The sequence below is a fragment of the Onychomys torridus genome, chromosome 15 (assembly GCF_903995425.1).
Source record: "Onychomys torridus chromosome 15, mOncTor1.1, whole genome shotgun sequence".
NCBI lineage: Eukaryota > Metazoa > Chordata > Mammalia > Rodentia > Cricetidae > Onychomys > Onychomys torridus.
Window position 1 is genome coordinate 44854434 of NC_050457.1, and position 19152 is coordinate 44873585.

The 19152-nt window shown below is 43.4% G+C and overlaps 1 protein-coding gene across 2 annotated transcripts; it reads right to left on the bottom strand.

Annotated features, from left to right (window-relative positions):
- Positions 1–2058: 2058 nt before the first annotated feature.
- Card6 (caspase recruitment domain family member 6) lies at positions 2059–19054 on the bottom strand. 2 transcript variants are annotated; one of them, XM_036207133.1, is made up of 5 exons: positions 18970–19054; positions 14862–15150; positions 8220–8771; positions 2669–4717; positions 2059–2548 (listed from the first exon to the last, which is right to left on the bottom strand). In XM_036207133.1, exons 1-5 carry the CDS (start codon positions 18994–18996, stop codon positions 2136–2138), a joined length of 3330 nt encoding a protein of 1109 aa, XP_036063026.1. In that variant the 5' UTR covers positions 18997–19054; the 3' UTR covers positions 2059–2135. The 2 variants fall into 2 exon arrangements, with proteins under 2 accessions (XP_036063026.1, XP_036063025.1); XM_036207132.1 differs by having other exon boundaries at positions 2059–4717.
- Positions 19055–19152: the final 98 nt, after the last annotated feature.

Below are 19152 nucleotides of genomic sequence, written 5' to 3' on the forward strand. Positions count from 1 at the left end.
CCTTTCAAAAGCTTAGTTGCCATCCATTGGTCAATATGATTTTTCTTCTTTGGAAGCAATTTTTTTTTACCTAGCTGACTCCTTGGCACTGTTTTACTATTTAAAATAAGGTTTATAGGACAGGTAAGATAGCTCAGTGGGTAAAATCACTTGCTACACATAAATGTGGAAAGAAAGAACGGACTTCAGAAAGTATGCGCGCGTGCGCGCGCGCGCGCGCACACACACACACACACACACACACACACACACACACACCATAATAAATAAAATTAAAATTTTAAATTAAAAAATAGTCAAATTCAAAAACTGAGATGTTTAGTCCAATTTATAAATCTTACTTTATTTCTAAATTAGGCAAAATTTCACATCTACCTTAAGGCGGCTTGTTTTTGTTTTTGTTTTTTGTTTTGTTTTTGTTTTGGTTTTTTTTTAAGATTTATTTATTTATTATGTATACAGAAGAGGGTGCCAGATCTCATTACAGATGGTTGTAAGCCACCATGTGGTTGCTGGGAATTGAACTCAGGACCTCTGAAAGAGCAGCCAGTGCTCTTAACCTCTGAGCCATCATTCCAGCCCCTTGTTTTTGTTTTTTGAGACTTGGTGCTGCTGGCTTGAACATCGATCCCCCTTCCTCAGTCTCCTAAGTGTTGAAGTCACAGGTGTGTACCAGTATGTTCAGCTAATGTAGCCTTTTATCAGTATTTGGTGTCACTTAAAAACTTAGAGGAAACTCCAGCTAAATATCTGGATTGAATTTATTCTTTTTATTTAACACTGCTAACTAGCAGAAGTTATCCAAATGTTCAGAACAATATGAATTTATGAAAATCATAATTCCTCTGAACCATACATCTTCTCAAATATTACTTACACTCTTTGTAAATTCATCTTAATCTTTTCAACTTAACTCTAAAATTAAAAACTCACTAACACATTTCTGATTTCAAATAAATAAGTAAACTAAAAATATAATATCAGAACCTCTAATGAGCTAAATTTTCTTAGCTATTGTATGCAAAGTATGAAACATACATAAATCAGCCCCAATATACATGTAAAGTTATGTGTTGAACACTCATTATTTCTATGTGTAAGGACCAAGTAAGATAGTCTTATCAGGTATGAAAATTCAGGCCATTACCACAAACAAGCAAGTTGATTTAATTGGCAGGGTCTCTGCTCAGCGGCTGGTCATAAACCCAAAACCAAGGCACCATTGAAGCAGTTTTTCCTCAGCACTGAGATAATTTGAGCTCCATATTTTTATCATTTTACAATTACACTGTAACTCCATTCTTCACACATGTGGCTATCCCACAAACTCCCCTGGGGTGAAATCACACCTTACCTAATAAGAAATGTTGGATTCAATTAATTTATGTATCCTTAGGTCCTATTCTTTTTCCATCTTGCATTTATTATTTGACAGTTTCATACATACATACAATGATCATGTCCATCCCCAGCTCTTCCCCACTCCCACTCATACTGACACCCACCCACTCCTTCCTGTTTAGTGTTGGGTTTTGTTCTGTTTTTGGTAACCCTCCAAGTCTAATCAATGATGCCTTCTGGAATTCTGACTGATCTTGTTGGCTTGATGTTAGGTCCTACTCTCTCTCTCTCTTTTGTTTTGGGGGTGAGGTTCAAGACAGGGTTTCTCTATGTAGTTTTTGGTGCCTTTTCCGGAACTCACTTGATAGCCCAGGCTGGCCTTGAACTCACAGAGATCCGCCTGGCTCTACCTACCGAGTGCTGGGATTAAAAGTGTGTGGCACTGCCACCCGGCTCTCTCTCTGTTTTTTAGACAGGATCTCTTTATGTACTCTGACTGATCTGGAACTTTCTATGCTGTTACATAGACCAAGTTAGCCTCAGAGATCTGACTGCTTCTGCCTCAAGAGTGCTAGGATTACAGGTGTGTGCCACCTTGGCCAATCAGATCTTACTTTTAACTGCTTTCAAATTTTCCACATTTAGATACTTCACTATGCACTTAGACTTGGCATAATTTTTTTTTCTGTTTTACTCATTTTATTAGTCTTTCACTGAAACTCTTCTTCAGACTGTTATATGAGAGGAACAGAATATGTAAAGAACATACCTCATGGGTCTCTGGGGTATGTTCTTTAACGTTTCCCTGCTCTTGGGTAGTAGGCCTTGGCCTGGGAAGGCTTGGTCTGCGATGATGAATGTTGAGTAGATTTAGGTTGAAAAGGCTTAGATTGGGATTGATGGGGTCTATGTGGCTTGAATTGAGTAGATCTGGATGAGGAGGGTTTTGCTTGGGAGGGCTGGGGATAAGTGGGTTTAGTTTGGGAAGGTTGGGGATGAGAGGGTGTAGCTTGGGAAGGTTGGGGATGAGAGGGTTTAGCTTGGGAGGGCTGGTGATGAGGGTGTTTAGCTTGGGAGGGCTGGGGATAAGTGGGTTTAGTTTGGGAAGGTTGGGGATGAGAGGGTGTAGCTTGGGAAGGTTGGGGATGAGAGGGTTTAGCTTGGGAGGGCTGGTGATGAGGGTGTTTAGCTTGGGAGGGCTGGGGATAAGTGGGTTTAGTTTGGGAAGGTTGGGGATGAGAGGGTGTAGCTTGGGAGGGCTGGGGATGAGGGGGTTTAGCTTGGGAGGGCTGGGGATGAGGGTGTTTAGCTTGGGAGGGCTGGGGATGAGGGGTTTTTTTCTGAGAAGGTTGAATGGACTCAAAGTGTTTGACCTGGAACTTGGGTTGATGGGAGTTGACCTGGGAAGTAGATGAAAGTTTACCCCCAGATGTGGATTGATACCCTGGTTGGAAAGCTGGCTCTGAAGTCCTTCCCTTTATTATTCCATGAGATCCTTGATGAGAAACAGGTATTTTTCGTTCTTGAATGGCTCCTGCTGGCAGACAGGATGGAGGGTGAGGATACTTAATATGAGATGTTGTCCTCATAGATCCAGTTGCTTCAGTCAGTTGCATGCCCTGGGCACAGGCTTTCATGGGCTGTGGCTTCCCAGCTGCTTTTGTTGCTTGTGAACCTGGAGAATGTGAGTGACCTACACGAGAGGCCACTGTCCCAGACCTTGGAAAAGTTTTTGCTTCCTGTAGGCTCTCAGGATGGGTCCATCCATGAGAAGTCTGTCTGTGTGACCTCCCAAATTTTCCACTCAAATGATACCCCCGAGGAGTCCCTGAATATTTCATGAATCCTTCCCCTGAATAAAATCTCCAGGGTTGGAAGTCCTGAATACCAAAGCTTTTACCTCTGCTGTGAATCCCTGTATTCTGATGGGGCAAAGGACAGAACCACTTAGCTTTCTGTTGTGACCCAAAGCAGGAGCTCGGAACCCACGGGGCTTTCAAGGAAGCATGGTAGAAATTACTTCCAAGTGCAGTAGGCAGGGGCCATGGGTCTACTGGATGAGACGTGAATACTGGAGTCTGCTGCAGATTCTGAGCATTCTGGCTGTTCTCACATTGGGCCCCAGGCTCTGTGATTGGCACCTGAGCTTGGTTTTCAGATGGGCTTTTTGTCTGATGCGTTTGTTGGTTCTCACCTTCAGCTATTCTGGAGGAAACATGAATATCTTGAGTAATTTCAAAGTCTTGGTCTACCTGAATCCCCAACTCCCTGGCCAGAGAGGCCATATCTTCTAGGGACACACATCTGAGTGAAGAGGACATTACTTCCTGGAGGGCAGCTTGAAGGGCCTCCATTGTCTTCCTTCTATCCCCAGCTTCCTCCACTTCCCAAAACAGCAGCTGTGACGGCTTCAGACTCAGGATCCTTTGGAACATCTGAGCCTCCTCACTCTCCTTGGCCTGGGGACCGAGGACAAAGTAGCATCTCTCAATGGCATCTTCTCCTAAAAACATTAGTAGGTCCCATTCCCTCTCGCCCAGGCAGTCAGTGAAAAAGAACAAGGCTGAGGAAACTTCCACCAGAAAACCAAACTGTGTCCAAAAGCTTTCGAGATCCCCACGAAGGTTGGCCACAGCAACAGGCTTTTGGAAAACATGAGGACATTCCTTTAGCTCCTTGTTGTCAGGGAAACACCACGTGACCTCCACCAGGCCATCAGAAATTTGCCGAGGAAGCACAGGAACAGACAGATCCTTATGGAGAAAGATTTTGTGTGGTTTCTGTTGGGAGGAGCTGAGAAGCGTGTTGAGGATTCTGGACTTGGAGAAGCTACAGTGTCCGAGTCGCACGAAGGAGAGGACAGGCATCTTCATGAGACTCAGAAATGTTTCTGTTTCCCTGGGGGGTCCTCCCAAGGACTGCATCGGGTTCCGCACTAAGTCTTTCATGGCCCCCAGCATTAAGATGCTCTTGTTGTTTTCTGCATCTGGCAACAGCAGGGGAAGAGCGAACTGGCATTGGTACATGTTTGCCATGACTTCACGTTGCAGAGAGCTGTGCGAACAAAGCATGCAGGCACAAAGGACATCAAGGGGATGGATAGTTTGTATGTCTTCAATTCCTAACTTCTCTATTCCAGCCAGCAATCCCTCTTCGCTCTCCTCATCCACCATCTTGCGCCGAAGGATAAAATCCCTGGCTGTCAAGTCTAATGCCTGAACTTTCACCAGGAAATTCCAAGCTAAGTCTCCTGGAGTCTCGGGTGTCCACTCACTTCTTCGATCCATGGAAAACTGCTTCACAAAATCTGGGAGAAGCTTTCGGCTTCTATCCATGTTCAAACAGGACAGGACATGTTGAAATACTCTTTTTCTTCCTGTGAAGCAGAGAGTAGTCATTATTGCCTTGTTCAGAATCTCTTTCCCTTCCTGAAGAGTACGGAATTGACAGTTTCACTGCCACAAGTTGAAACCATACAAAATCAGAGTCTCATTTCGTCACCCTTTCTGCCCTGTTTTCCTTCTAGGAGGCACGCAGACTAACTTGGCATTGTACGTGTCTCGGTCTGTTTCCTGCTGCTGTAATAAAGACAAAGACCAAAAGCACCTTGGAGGGGAAAGGGGTTTTCAACTTACATGTCCCAATCACAGTCTTCAAGACATGAGCTCAAGGCAAGAACTGAAGCAAGGCCATAGAGGACTTACAAGCTTGCTTTCCATGGCTTGTTTAACCTGCTTTCTCTCTTTCTTTCTTTCTTTCTTTCTTTCTCTTTCTTTATTTATTTATTTATTTATTTCTTAGATTTATTTATTTATTATATATACAATGCCCTGTCTGCATGTATGCCTGCAGGCCAGAAGAGGGCACCAGATCTCATTACAGATGGTTGTGAGCCACCATGTGGATGCTGGGAATTGATCTCAGGACTTCTGGAAGAACAGCCAGTGCTCTTAACCACTGAGCCATCTCTCCAGCCCTCAGCCTGCTTTCTTATACAACTCAAGACCACCTGCCTAGGGGTGGCACTGCCCACAGTGGGCTGAGCCCTCCCATATTAATCATTAATCAAGAAAATGCCCCCCCCCCAAATATGTCTACCGATACATTTTATGGAAGCATTTTCTCAATGGGGAAAAGTGTGTTATAGCTCTGAAGAGAAAGGTTTCCCCAATACAAGTGTTGCAGCTGAGGGGAAAGTTTTCCCCAATGAAAATGTTACAGTTCTAGCCGGGCATTGGTGGCGCACACCTGTAATCCCAGCACTCGGGAGGCAGAGGCAGGTGGATCTCTGTGAGTTCGAGGCCAGCCTGGTCTACAGAGCTAGTCCAGGGCAGGCTCCAAAGCTGCAGAGAAACCCTGTCTCAAAAAACAAAACAAAACAAAACAAACAAACAAACAAAAAAGAAAATGTTACAGTTCTAAGGGGAAAGGTTTCCTCCATGCAAGTGTTGCAGCTCTGAAGGGAAAAGTATCCTGACAGTTGAGAGCCAAGGAATACCACAAAGTTACACCACACAACAAGCCTTTATTGGGATTTATTGGGAAAGACACAGAGGGTGATTGCCTCTGCTCTATGAGAAGCAGCAGAGAACTGAGTGGAAGGCAGGCTTATAGAGGGTTTCTTGGGGGTGGAGTTTTCCATGGTGGAGATTTCCACAGTGGGGATTGGTGGGATTTCAAGTCTCGAGCTTGGGGTGAGCTCAGGAATTGGTGGGATTTCAAGCTCAGGGATTGGTGGGTATTTGAAATTGAGGGTTGGTGGGTTTTCAAAACCCAGAAGTGAGCTCAAACTTTTTACCCTACAAATACTTAATAAGCTTGACAACCTGAGTCTCATCCACTGGACTCACACAGTAGAAGGTAAGAACCAACTCCCACAAGCTGTCCTCTGACCTTTACATGCATGCCATAGTACACATGCTCACACACATGCACATAAAATAAAATATAATTAAACAGTCTCTCAGAGCATACATACTGGGTATTCCTCCTTTTGAATCCCTTATATTCTGAGCATTCTCTTCACTTTCCCTCAATAAATCTATCTTTGCTCTGCTTTAAAAAAAAATTACATGCTGTCTCTATTTTTCCTTATCGTCCATTTTTACAATATTTTTCTAGTTACTAGAAATAGCATGTGTAGAGGAAAAATCAAAGCAGGTTTTACTCTTGACAGATGGCAAGCTAGGACACAATGTTTCATCTATTTTATTTTATTGGTACCAAGAGCTTGGTGCAGGTGTGTGGGACAGGGTTTCGCAGGTAGCCCAGGATGGCTTTGATCATCCTGTCTCTACCTCCCAAATGCCAGGATTTACAGACATGTAGTCTGTAGCACCATGCACTACATAATGTAAGGTATAAGACTTGGTCTTGGGGTATCGCTTAGTTGGTACAATGCTCATCTAGAGATTATGAAGCCATCATGTCTTTCATCCACGGCACTGAAAAAAACAACCAAACAAGAAAAAAAAAAAAAAATAGGAGTGATAGAATAGGCCTATAACCCCAGCACTTGGGAGGTAGAAGCAGAAGTATCTGAAGTTCAAATTCATCCTAGTCTACATAGTAAGTTTGAGGACAGCCTGAGACACATCAGACCTTGTCTCAAAAGAAAAGGCTCTTGAGCTACATTTTTTGAAGAGCTGACTCCTGTTCTATGGAGTCTATTCTACACTTTTACTCTCATACTTTTAGTGGTGTGTGTGTGTGTGTGTGTGTGTGTGTGTAAATGCACATGCCTTACAGTCAAAGGACAACAATCAAGAGTTGGTTCACTACTCTACTTTCATTTTTTAACAAATTTATACTTCCAGTACTCAAAAAAAAAAAAGTTTGCATATGTAAGTATCTCTTCGTCAGGATAGTGATCTATGGACTGGGTCCAGACATCCTGAGACCTTAACTATGCACCGTACGTTCCTCTACTGATGATCTCCACTTCAATGCTTAAAACTAAAAATTGCAAAACCCAATTCCTTTCCGGTTGTGAAGCCACTGAAATTATTAAGGTGCTTTAATCTAAAAACAGAAAGCACTGTCTAAAGTCAATGGCTAGTGGCTAGGGATGTAGATTGGGGTAATATTTTGTTTGTGCTCTAACGAAGTTTGCCTGAAGATAAGAGGGTAGAACTAGCCATTAGTTAACCATGGAGGTCTGGAAGTCTGTACAGACAGACAGGAAGTGATAATGACTAGGTGGAGAGAGGACTGTAAGGCAGGTGGAGAGAGGAAGTCGGCCCTTTTTCAGTCTAAGGAGTTGTGGAGATAAGAGGTGACTTTGGCGGCTCCTTACTTCTCTGATCTTTCCGCATTTAACCCATATCTGACTCCAGGTTTTTATGATTAAGACCAATTAGAACCCGTGCTACAGATTAGGTGGTAGGATGCTTGACTGGCATGCACAGGGGTTCCATCTCTAGATGGAAAGAAACCCATGTGTGGTGGATCATGCCTATAATCCTACAGTTTTAGAGGTGGAGGCAGGGGGAATCGGAAACTCGAAGTAATCCTCAGGTACATGATAGCTAACCTGGACATCAGAAGACTCTGTGTCATGGATCTGAAGTCCACTACACAGGAAGGTGTTTGTGCCCAGTACTATGGACTTGGACAAAATAAGGGGTTCAAGTATTCACGGGCTCACCAGAGGAGGTCCTCAAACCACTGCACAGTCTTCCACTTCACCAGACCTGGGAACTCCATGCTCAATACCCCCACCCCCACCCCCACCCCCACCCCCGAGAAAATCCATGTTAGAGAACCGCCGTATTTCTGATTAATTGATTAGCTGTATCGTGCCTCCTCTGCAGTATGTCACGGCACCTGCTTAGTCTGTTGGTAAGCTGTCTAATTAATTACACACACTGTCTCCATACCTTCAGTGCTTTTCTCTTCCTCTTCCAATGAAATGCTGCTCTCTGAACTTTCACAGCTACTTTCTTCGTTAGAAAACTCCACGGTTTCTTCATACTCACGGTCCTCTTCGCCATCATATGCAAAGCACCGCAGGTCATCGGAGGCCCCGTCCTCCACAACGGCCTCGACATCTCCGGGGTACCCTTCAGACTCTGGATCCTCCCCTTCTGCTAAGTACAGAGAATCGTCTGGCTCCTGGTATCTTTCTCCACCACTGAAGTAGGTGATACTCGTTGGAGCTTCGTGCTCCACTCTTCCCACTGAATGTGGCGTCAGGACTTGTGATGCGCCACGCCCCTCCGCCTTCTTCCTGGAGGATCTTGAAGTTTTTCTCTCCTTACTTTCCTGGTACCGGAAAACCTCAGGCGGTTCCCAATCGACACGTTCTTTCTCTTCAGAGAGCACTGAAATCGCGTCATTCTCCCGGGTTTCCCTCCCAAGGGAAAAGGGGTCTGCGGGACCCCTGCTCACCTCCGCAGACCTGGACGCTTCAGCCCCCTGGTGTGGGACTTCTGAAAAGAAAGGATTTCGTTATTGCCTCTGTTTTCCCAAAGGAAGAATTTTAAATTAACTTGAGTCTCATGTCCTCAAAGCATCACTCGTTCATTTTATTTCCTTTCCCCTTCCTTTCTTTCAGACAAAAGTTGTTGTCTGTGTTGCCTGGGCTGGCCCAAACGCTTGAGCTGAAATAGGTCCATTCCTCGGCCTCCCCAACTAGCTGAGGCTACAGGAATGCAATCAGTCTCTTTTATTTCACTGGAAGACCGAATGCCTACGGTGCCTAATCTAATAACCCGTTGATTATCAGAGAAAATCAAATCAACTGTTGCCTCTGAGAGCAGGTTCATATGGTAAATAAGTGAAAAGAAAGTTATTTATTATGAATTAGTTATATTAATCCATATTAATATGATTAATTAATAATTGTATTAATTATACACTTAATGTGACCCACATTCAGATTTCTTTGGGCCACTGCTAAGGAAATCCCAGTAGCTCCTAATGAATGAGCGGATTACTGTACTGGAATAGTGTATTCTAGAAACAGTAAAAGCTATTTTTCCAGGCATATGAGGCTTGTGAAGGAGGCTTAGTTGTCAACACAACTTAGAATCACCAGGGAAACCGGACGGTGGTGGCCCACGCCTTTAATCCCAGCACTGGAGAGGCAGAGGCAAGCGAATCTCTGTGAGTTCAAGGCCAGCCTGAGCTACAGAGGGAGTTCCAGGAAAGGCACAAAGTTACATAGAGAAACCCTGTCTCAAACCCCCACCCCCACCCCCCCAAAAAAGGTTGGGGATTTAGCTCAGTGGTAGAGTGCTTGCTTAGCAAGCGCAAGGCCCTGGGTTCGATCCTCAGCACCGGGGAGGTGGGGTAGGGGAGAATCACCAGGGAAGAGAATCTCAAGTGAGGAGTTTTCTACATTGGGTTGGCCTTTGGGCGTGGCTATGGAGGATTGTTTTAAATTAATTGATGCAGAAAGACCCACCCTAGCCACTGCGGGTGGTGGTAATCCCTAAGCAGGGTGTCCTGAACTATGGAAGAGTCTAGAAATAAAGCCGAGCACAAGCAAGCAAATCAGCAAGTATGCATGCATTCTTTTGTCTCTGCTCCTGACAGCTGAAATGATGGGACAAGCTCTCTCAAGCCTCTGCGACTTCTCCACGGTATGAGCTGTAAACTGGAATTATAAACTCAAGTAACTCCACATACATTGCTGTCGTCAGAGTACAGCAACTGGGAAGGAAACTAGAAGATTTGTCCTACACTAAGGATCATGAACATACACTGTTTTAATCTAAGCCCCTAGCATCTTGGGTCATTTTTTAGATCACTTAAAAAGAAAAGCTGCATCTCCCTCTAGTGGTCGTTTCATGAATTGCTAAACAATACACTGGACTAGCTTCCTCCCACACATCACTAATTATTACTATCTTTTGTAACATGTCATTTTTTAAGACACTATAAAAATTTGCATTAGTTCCTACTAATCATACAATTCATAGTGACATATTCTCTCTCTCTCTCTCTCTCTCTCTCTCTCTCTCTCTCTCTCTCTCTCTCTCTCACACACACACACACACACACACACATATAATCATACTTTGGTTATACTAGCCCAATACTTTCCTCTCATCCTCCCCCATCCTCAAGATACTCTTTCTAATCCCAACAGATGCTCTCTCCTACTTTCTTATCATACATCTTTAATATGCATATATAGAAATGTAAATTCTACATATGAGAGAAAACATGTGACATTTGTCTTTTGGATCTGATTTAATGTAATATGATCATTTCCGGCTCTATTAGCTTAATTTTGAAATAGGGTCTCACTCTGTAGCCCTGGCCAGCTTGGAACCTGGTATGTAGTCCAAGCTGGTCTGTACTTCTTGGCCCTCCCACCCCTGCCTCTGCAAGGATTATAAGTGTAAATTAACATGCCTCACTTTCATTCTCATGCTGAATTATACACCATTGTCTTTATATAGCTTATTTTCTTTATTCATGCATCCACTGATGGGCAAACAGGCTGATTCTGTAAACTGGCTAATGTGAACAGTGACTCCGTAAGCAAAAGCACAGTGCTATCTCTATGCACTGGTTTTGATTCCTGTGGATGGATATATATTTATATATATATATCCACTAATTTTTTTATCATCTAATAATTAGTATTTGTACATACTTTAAAATGACTAGTATAGAAGACTGTGTGACAGAATATCATTTTAAGGTGTGTTCCTTTTGTTTACTCTCTGGAACATTTTTGCAAAGATGTGCTATATTTGTCTGATTAAATAAAATTCACCTGCGGTCAGGAGGCTGAGTCAGCAACTAGCTGACGGGAAGTGGTAGGGAGGAGCCAGGTGGAGAAGGACACCCAGCTTCTTGAGAGATACAAGCAAGGAGAGGGGTGAATTACTTGCTATTCAGCCTCTCTGAGTGAGCAGAATTCTCCCTCAACCTGTGAATGCTGAGTCCTTTAGAGGGACAAAAATTTAGAAGTTCCCTTCCTAGTTTTGAAAGAGTCGGTGGCCCTGAGGCCAAACTGCTGCTAGTGGCAGCATGAAGATGGGGTGGGCGCACAGAGGCTCCCTAGTAAGACCTTACTCAAGAACAGAGACTCTGAGCTTGCATTACCCAGCAGGGCTGCATACTGGGATGATTTGGCCACGGGCAGGGTTACCAGGTGTTTTGAAGGGTCTACACATGGCTGTACATCGTGCTTTGATCTTGAAAAGGGGAGGTCTTTTGCCTCTCCCCTTGGCAGTGTATAAAAAGCCCATTAGAATAAATCTCAAGGTGGTGGGGTATTGACCCAGGGCCCTCCCGAAGCTATCCTGTGTCTCTTTCTTGTTGTCTCTCCCTGTATTTCTAATACTTCCTCATTCCTCTCTCTTCCCCCCAAGAACCCTTGTGTGGTGATATTTTATTTGTGCACCCCAATAAAACTTCTCTGGGGGTCAGAGAACAGAGCCAGCCACCAGATTAGACATAGAGGTCAGGCATGGTGGCACACATCCTATCACTCTGGGAGGCAGAGATCTGTCTGGATCTCTGTGAGTTCAAGGGAAACAGAGCCAGGCGTGGTGGCACATGCCTTTAATCCCAGCATTTGAGATCTCATGCCTTTGCTACCAAGTATTTGGGAAGCCACTCACCTTTAATCCCAGCACTAGGAAGGAAGAAAGATGGCAGAGCACAGAAAGGCATATAAGGCAAACAGGAAGTCTGACTCTGGAGGTAAGGTGAGGTTGGCTGTGGCTTGTTCTGTTTCTCTGATCTTTCAGCATACACCCCAATATTTGGCTCTGGGTTTTTCATTAATAAGACTGTTTATCAAGTTGTCTTATACCCTTGGGCAGATTGGAGCTGGACTCCCACAGCAGTAGAGTTGCAGTTGCTCACTAGGACAGTCATTGCTTAAAAGGCAGACACCATCAGGTGGTGCTGGCGCATGCCTTTAATCCCAGCACTCGGGAGGCAGAGCCAGGAGGATCTCTGTGAGTTCGAGGCCAGCCTAGACTACAGAGTGAGTTCCAGGAAAGGCACAAAGCTACACAGAGAAACCCTGTCTCGAAAAACAAAAACAAAAAACAAAAAAACAAACAAACAAAAATTTGTTTATTGGGTTGGGGATTTAGCTTAGTGGTAGAGCGCTTGCCTAGCAAGCACAAGGCTGTGGGTTTCCATCCTCAGCTCAAAAAAAAAAAAAAAAAAAACAAACAAGCAGCCACCATCATAAAGAAAAACAACAGACTGTGTGCAGCCAACATCCATGGGTTTCTGAGCACACTTGTTGGTGCAGGTGCACATGCCTGTGGAGCCCAGAGGTTAGAGTTGGGCTCTCTTCCTCACTGGCGAGGCTAGCTGGCCAGCAAGCTCCAGAGACTATATCTATTTGTCTGGAAACATAAGCACCTATTAACACAGCCAGCTCTCTAGGTGGATCCTGGGAATCTGAATTCAGATCTGCATGCTTGTACTCAAGCATTCTACCAAGTGAGCCAATCTCCTCAGCTCTGCTAGAAAGGATTTTGACATGGTAAATGTTTAGGAAAATAGATATGCCACGAACCATGCTATCTGATACAACGTTTACATATAATAAAATACCATACTGAATTTAACTGTATGAATCCCATTCAATAGTTGTGTTAATTAAAAACAATACATATTAACATGTGGTTTTTCTGAGTCTGGATTATACACTTATTTAATATTACACTTTCCAGATCCATACATGTTCCTGAAAGTATCATCATTTCATTTTTCTTTACAGCTGAATAATATTCCACAAAGAACCTCATTTTCATTATGTATTCATCTGTTGGCGGACATTTAGGCTAGTTCCATATTTCTGCTATCATAGATGGAGCAGCAATAAACACGATGTGCAAATATCTATGTGATATAATATGGAATTCTCTGAATATACACCCCAGGATGTGGGAGACAGGCTCCCACATTTATTTACCCCAGAGTCCCTTGAGGAATGAGGAATAAGCAATGGGTAGAAATAAAGAGGGAAGAGAAACAGACAGAAACACAGGACAGCCTCGGGTGGGCCTGGATCCTTATCCACTGGCCCAGAACTTTATTCAAAAGGGCTTTTTATTACAATGCCAAGGGGCGGGGCATAAAACCTCTCCTTTGCTAAGTACAGCCAAATGTAGACCCTTCCAAACACCTGGTACCCAGGCCCGTGGCCCAGTCATCCTCTTATGAAGTCCTACTGGGTGACGCTACTAGGAAACCTCGGTGGGCTCCAACACCAGGAGAACAGCCGGGTCATATGGCAATTCTGTTTTCAATTTTCACGTCCTCCCTTACAAACAGATCCTATTTATAATGTATACACGTGTATATATGAGCAAGTGTAAGTGTGGATATAGTATAAATTTAAAAAGAAGGCCAAGAGAAGATGGCATTAGGTGACAAGGAAGGGCAGAATGCAGGGCAAAGGACATGAGTCAGGAAAGAAGGGATAAAGATACTTTTTATAGAAAAAAAAATTTCATACAATGTTTTTTTCTGGGAGGTATTGGAGTAGGGAAAAATATGATCAAAATATAGTATATAAAAAAAAAACCCTACTTTTTCCCTGAGTTTGAACTCCATCTTAGTTTCTTTTTTTTTTTCTTTTTATGTGAATGAATGAATAAAAATGTAATTGAAAGTGGGAGAATAGCTGGGCAGTGGTGGTGTACACCCTTAATCCCAGCACTCAGGAAACAGAGGCAGTGAATCTCTGTGAGTTTGAAGCCAGCCTGGTTTACAGAGCAAGTTCCAGGACAGCCAGGGCTACACAGAGAAACCTTGTTTTGAAGGAAGGGAGGGAGGGAGGGAGGGAGGGAGAGAAGAAAGTGGAAGAATAAGATCCTAAGTGACGTTCCATGGCTTGAGAACGGCCATCCTAACTGTATAGAACTTCACCACGATGCACACCTTTGGGACTGGATGACTTTTTGAGTGTCTTCCTTAAACTAGCTGTGTTTTATTTGTGACTTAATTAGAATAAAGTGATTTTTTAAGAAAGAAAAAGAAAAATATGTTTTATAGAGTATTAATTTCAAGACCTTAAATCCTTTATCCATCAAATGGAGAAACTACTGCTCTGTCGGCATTCTTACAGAGAACAAGAAGCTGCTGGTCCTCAGGCTGGCTTATTCAAGATGGTTTCCCCTGTGCTTTCAGAGTGACCATCCAAAGGCACTGCTCGAGGTCTTTGGAGACGTTAAACTCAAGTTATCTATATGAGAAGGGAAGCCCTAGATGGTGCCATTATTAACGGTGCTCTTTCCAAGTCCCTGGGGGACAGTGAGCATCTCACGGTGGCATCCGAAGGTGGCTTCTGACAGTGGCATCTGGTGGTGACATGAACACAGCTGGGACAGTCTGATCAGCAATTACCAGTCTCCTAAATCAATGAGTCCATTGTTCCCTGCTTTAAAAACTACACTTCCTGTTTCACATTTCAGTAAGAAGCACCTCAGGAAGTCAAGTCCAAACAACAGGCAAGAATTCTTTCTTCTTTTTCTTTTCTGGAAACTCTGCTTCCTCCCCCTTTCCTTCAAAATCTGAAAAACTCCACTTACGGTAATTTACGCCCAAAGTGGTGGCCGCCTCTGGAGACGCGTTAGACAAACACTGGAGGAAACATCGACAGCTCTCCTCTCCCTTCGTCTGCACCACAATTAACAGCTTCCGACTTTTCTTCAGGGGATCTGGAATTTCCTCTAGCATCTCATACTCGTCCTCAGAAATCAGTCTCCGAGAGGCTAGGGTGTCCAAGATAGAATCAGGGTCTTGCTGGAGGACATGAAGCAACTTTGCTCTTTGTCTGTCTATGATTTCTGAAGAAGCATTCTCAGTGGCCATCGCTTCCTAAAAACCAGGAAATGGACTAAGTCATTCTGGCAAGTAAAGAAATGTAAGTTCAAAGAGAGAGATGGGGGGGAGGGGAGAGAAAGAGAGAAAGAAAGGGAGGGAGGGAGAGAGAGGAATTCTACCTAGCAAAGATCAAATGCGTCAAGAATACCTATTGTCAGAGAGGATAGAGAGAAACAAACGCAGGAGGTGAGTCAGCCCGGTGCACTCTGTCCTTGGTTTCCGGTTGCTCTTTTTCTATCTGCTCTTTCCGTGTGTGTGTGTGTGTGTGTGTGTGTGTGTGTGTGTGTGTGTGTGTGTGTGTGTAGTGCAGAACCCAAGGTCTCACCATGTTCTACTACTCATCTACACCCCTAACCCTCTACTCTTTGATCACAAGACTACGTTTCACTTTAATACTAGGCAGTGGGAAACATGCCACAAACGGTTGCACACACCTATAATCCTAGCATTCCGAAGGCAGAGGCAGGGGAATCAGAACTGTTGCAATTACACGGTTAGCTTAGTCCACACTGTGTGTTCTAGGCCATCCAGGACCACACAGAAAGACCCTCTCTCAATAAAACAAAACAAAAGATCAAGGGAGGCTGGGGACCTCCCCCTCCCCCAAGCTTCCCTTGAACTTCAAATTGGGGTAGGCATTCCTGCCCTGGGCACTGTACTGTGATGATATAAATGTAATTGATTGAGAGCAATCTTCAATATGCAGGTAAATAATAGAGTTAGATAAAGATTTAAAATGTGTAACTTTTAATCCAGCAATCCCACCTTGGAAATTCAGTCTGGAGAGATGGCTTAGCAGTAAGAACATTTGTTACTCTTTTAGAAGACCTGACTGGGGTTCAGTTCTCAGCATTCACAAGATGGTGGCTCAGAACCATCCATTAATCTAGTTCTAAGGGATATAACTCCCTCTTCTGACCTCCATGGGCACCAGGCATACAGGACACATGGTACACATATATACATACAAGGAAAAACTCAAATATATAACAAAATTATAATAAATCTAAAAAAATTTTAAGAAAATATTAGATATATGCCAAAAAATGTACATATAAAAATTCCAAAAGTATAATAGCATAAAATAAAAAATAACCTACATTTCCATAAGGTCGGGCTCCATGGAATAAATGATAACAGTAAAATACCAAATACGTACATATATACATACATACATACATATTCTTTTTGAGACAGGGTTTCTCTATGTAACAGCCTTGGATGTCCTAGAATTCACTCTGTAGGCCAGGCTAGCCTTGAACTCACAGAGATTGAGTTCTGGAATTAAAAGAGTGTGCCACCACACCCAGTCCACCAAAGAACTATGGAACTGTTAAGATTTTATTTATTTGTAAGACATCATGTGTGTGCTGGGAATTGAATCCTGGTTCCCTGGAAGGGCAGCCGGTGTTCTTAACTGCTACACTGTCTCTCCAGCTTCCTAAAGTAGAACTTGATAAATGATAATACTCACATTATAATATTTTGGAAAATAGCAACTTATAGATCCCATTTTAAAAAAAACAAACAAAGAGAAAAGAAACAAGCTAGGCATGGAAGTGTATGCCCTCAATCCCAGCACTGGGAGGCAGAGGCAGACAGATTTCTGTGCATTCGAGGCCAATATGGTCTACATAGAGAGCTCCAGGCTCTTCAGGGCTATATACTGTGACCCTGTCTTAAAAATAAGCAGACAAAAAAACAAACCAGTATGTAAGCTGGGCATGGTGCCACATGCTTCTATCCTCAACACTAGGAAGGCAGAGATAGAGGGATCTCTGTGAGTCAGAGGCCAGTCTGGTCTACATACCAGCCAGGGTGTCAGAGTGAGATCTTGTCTCAGAAAAAAAAAAAAGGTATGCACACATCATATGTATAGGCACATATACACACATATAGAAAATATTTTTATAAGAAAATCAAGAGATACTCCAAATTTTAATACTGGCTACTTCTGAGGATGAGATTATGAATGGGTTTATATTTTGTACTTTAAACACTAATATATTTTAGGGCTGGAGAGATGTGTCAACAGTTAAGAGCACTTACTGCTACTACAGAGGCCCCGGGTTTGATTCCCAGGACCCACATAGTGGCTCACAACCAACCACAACTACAGTTCCAGAAAATCCGATGCCTTCTTCTGAACTCTGCTGGCACCAGGCATGCGTTTGGTATACATACATACATGAAGACAAAACAGTCATACACATAAAATAACTTTAGTTTAAATTAATTTTTTGAGACAGAGTCTCTCTAATGAAGCCCTGGCTGTCCAGGAACTCATTGTGTAGACCAGGATGGCTTCAAACTCACAGAGATACAACTGCCTCTGCCTCTCAAATTACTTATGTCACCAAACATAGAGAAGTCAAGATGATGAGTAAGCAGAAGGTTTGAGACCAGCCTGGGCAACACAGACCCTACCTTTTTAAAATTTTTTTTAAGGTTTATTTATTTGTTATGTATACAGTGTTCCACCTGCATGCCAGAAGAGGGCACCAGATCTCATTACAGATGGTTGTGAGCCACCATGTGGTTGCTGGGAATTGAACTCAGGACCTTTGCTGGGAATTGAACCCAGGACCTCTGGAAGAGCAGCCAGTGCTCTTAACCTCTGAGCCATCTCCCCAGCCCCCAATGACCCTATCTTAAAAATGAAAAGGAAAACAAGAAAAAATAGTGCTCAGCTGCTGCTGACCTACCTAAACCTAGCTGTTGGGTAGAAACCTGGAAACTCTAAGGGACTTCCTAAGCCTCTGGAGCATAAATTTCAGGTTTCCAGCATACCAAAAAGAACTACCTCACATTATGGAGAAGAAAAAAATATTTCACTTTCTGATGTCTTCAGTTAGGTATGTCTTGGTTTACTAAAGGCACTGACACACCCTCCGGGGTGGGCTCCTTGGTGGTGGATGCCCATTCTACTTTCCACAAATCTTATTTTTCAAAGCCCAGAACAGCCTGGACAGTTACACAGAGAAACCCTGTCTCAAAAAACCAAAAGGGAGGGGGAAAAAAAAAAGATTTTTAAGTATGCAATACAATTTTGTGATCTGTAGGTACACTAGAAATCATTTCCTATAACTGAAACTTTGTTCCCATTGACTAAATCTACGTTGCTTTGTGCCACTAAATTTGTAGCAACTTGCCATACAGTTTCCCGAGACTTATTTATAGTTCAGTTCAACCACTTAAACGTTTGTTTTCTTTCTCTCGGGTTGCTCTAGCTGCTCCCTCCTCCACTTCCAGTCTACTACTTCGGAGTGGAAATGATGACCATGCATTTGCATGTCTACTCCCTACTCCTAGAAGAAACTAGTACTTAAGCACTATTTTTTAACATGCAAAAAATACCCCTTCCAATTCCTTAGTGTTCACCCTGTTCTGCCGTCAATTAGCTAAGATTTTGCATGTGATAGACTAGTCATTCTCACATTTGTTTTAGAAAGTACGTAGGTGTTATGGCCGAGATTATTTCTCCTACTCATAAATGTTTGTATATATTCCTCATGTTTTGTACTGGAAGAGTTTGCGGGCCACAGATGCATTAGCGTTTATCAAGCAAGTCTGGAATTACTACTTTCAGAACGATCTAGACAACTTTTTTGCAAGCCTGAAGGATCAGATTTCCTGATGGCAGCGCACTGGAAACTGTTATTAAACAAGTTCTGAGTGCGATTCCTGGTATGGGATCAAACTATTTGCCTCCGAATTACTACTGCACGAAAACAAGCTTGCCTGAGCTAGAGGCTAAGTTCCTACCCTTGCCGGGATGGAAAGGCTAGCGAGCGTCCCAATGAATAGACGAACCTGGGAAGCTGGCTGGCTTTCCCGCATCGGGATCCCAGTCCCAGCCGCTCACTGCACACACGGTCAGGGGCGATGTCACGCAGAATGTCCAACTCCCCTCGAGCCCCACGACGGGAACCCACGCCGAGGGCTCAGACCGGACTGCAAACGCTGCAGCGGACAGGGACAGCTGCAGAAGAATTG

Coding starts and splice junctions, on each gene's coding strand:
- Card6 (XM_036207132.1), bottom strand. CDS start 18,996: ATGCGGGAAAGCCAGCCAGCTTCCCAG. Junction 15,151..18,969: donor AAAGCCAGCCAGCTTCCCAG/GTTCGTCTATTC, acceptor CCTGGTTTTTAG/GAAGCGATGGCCACTGAGAA. Junction 4,718..8,219: donor GGAAGAGAAAAGCACTGAAG/GTATGGAGACAG, acceptor TCTGCTTCACAG/GAAGAAAAAGAGTATTTCAA.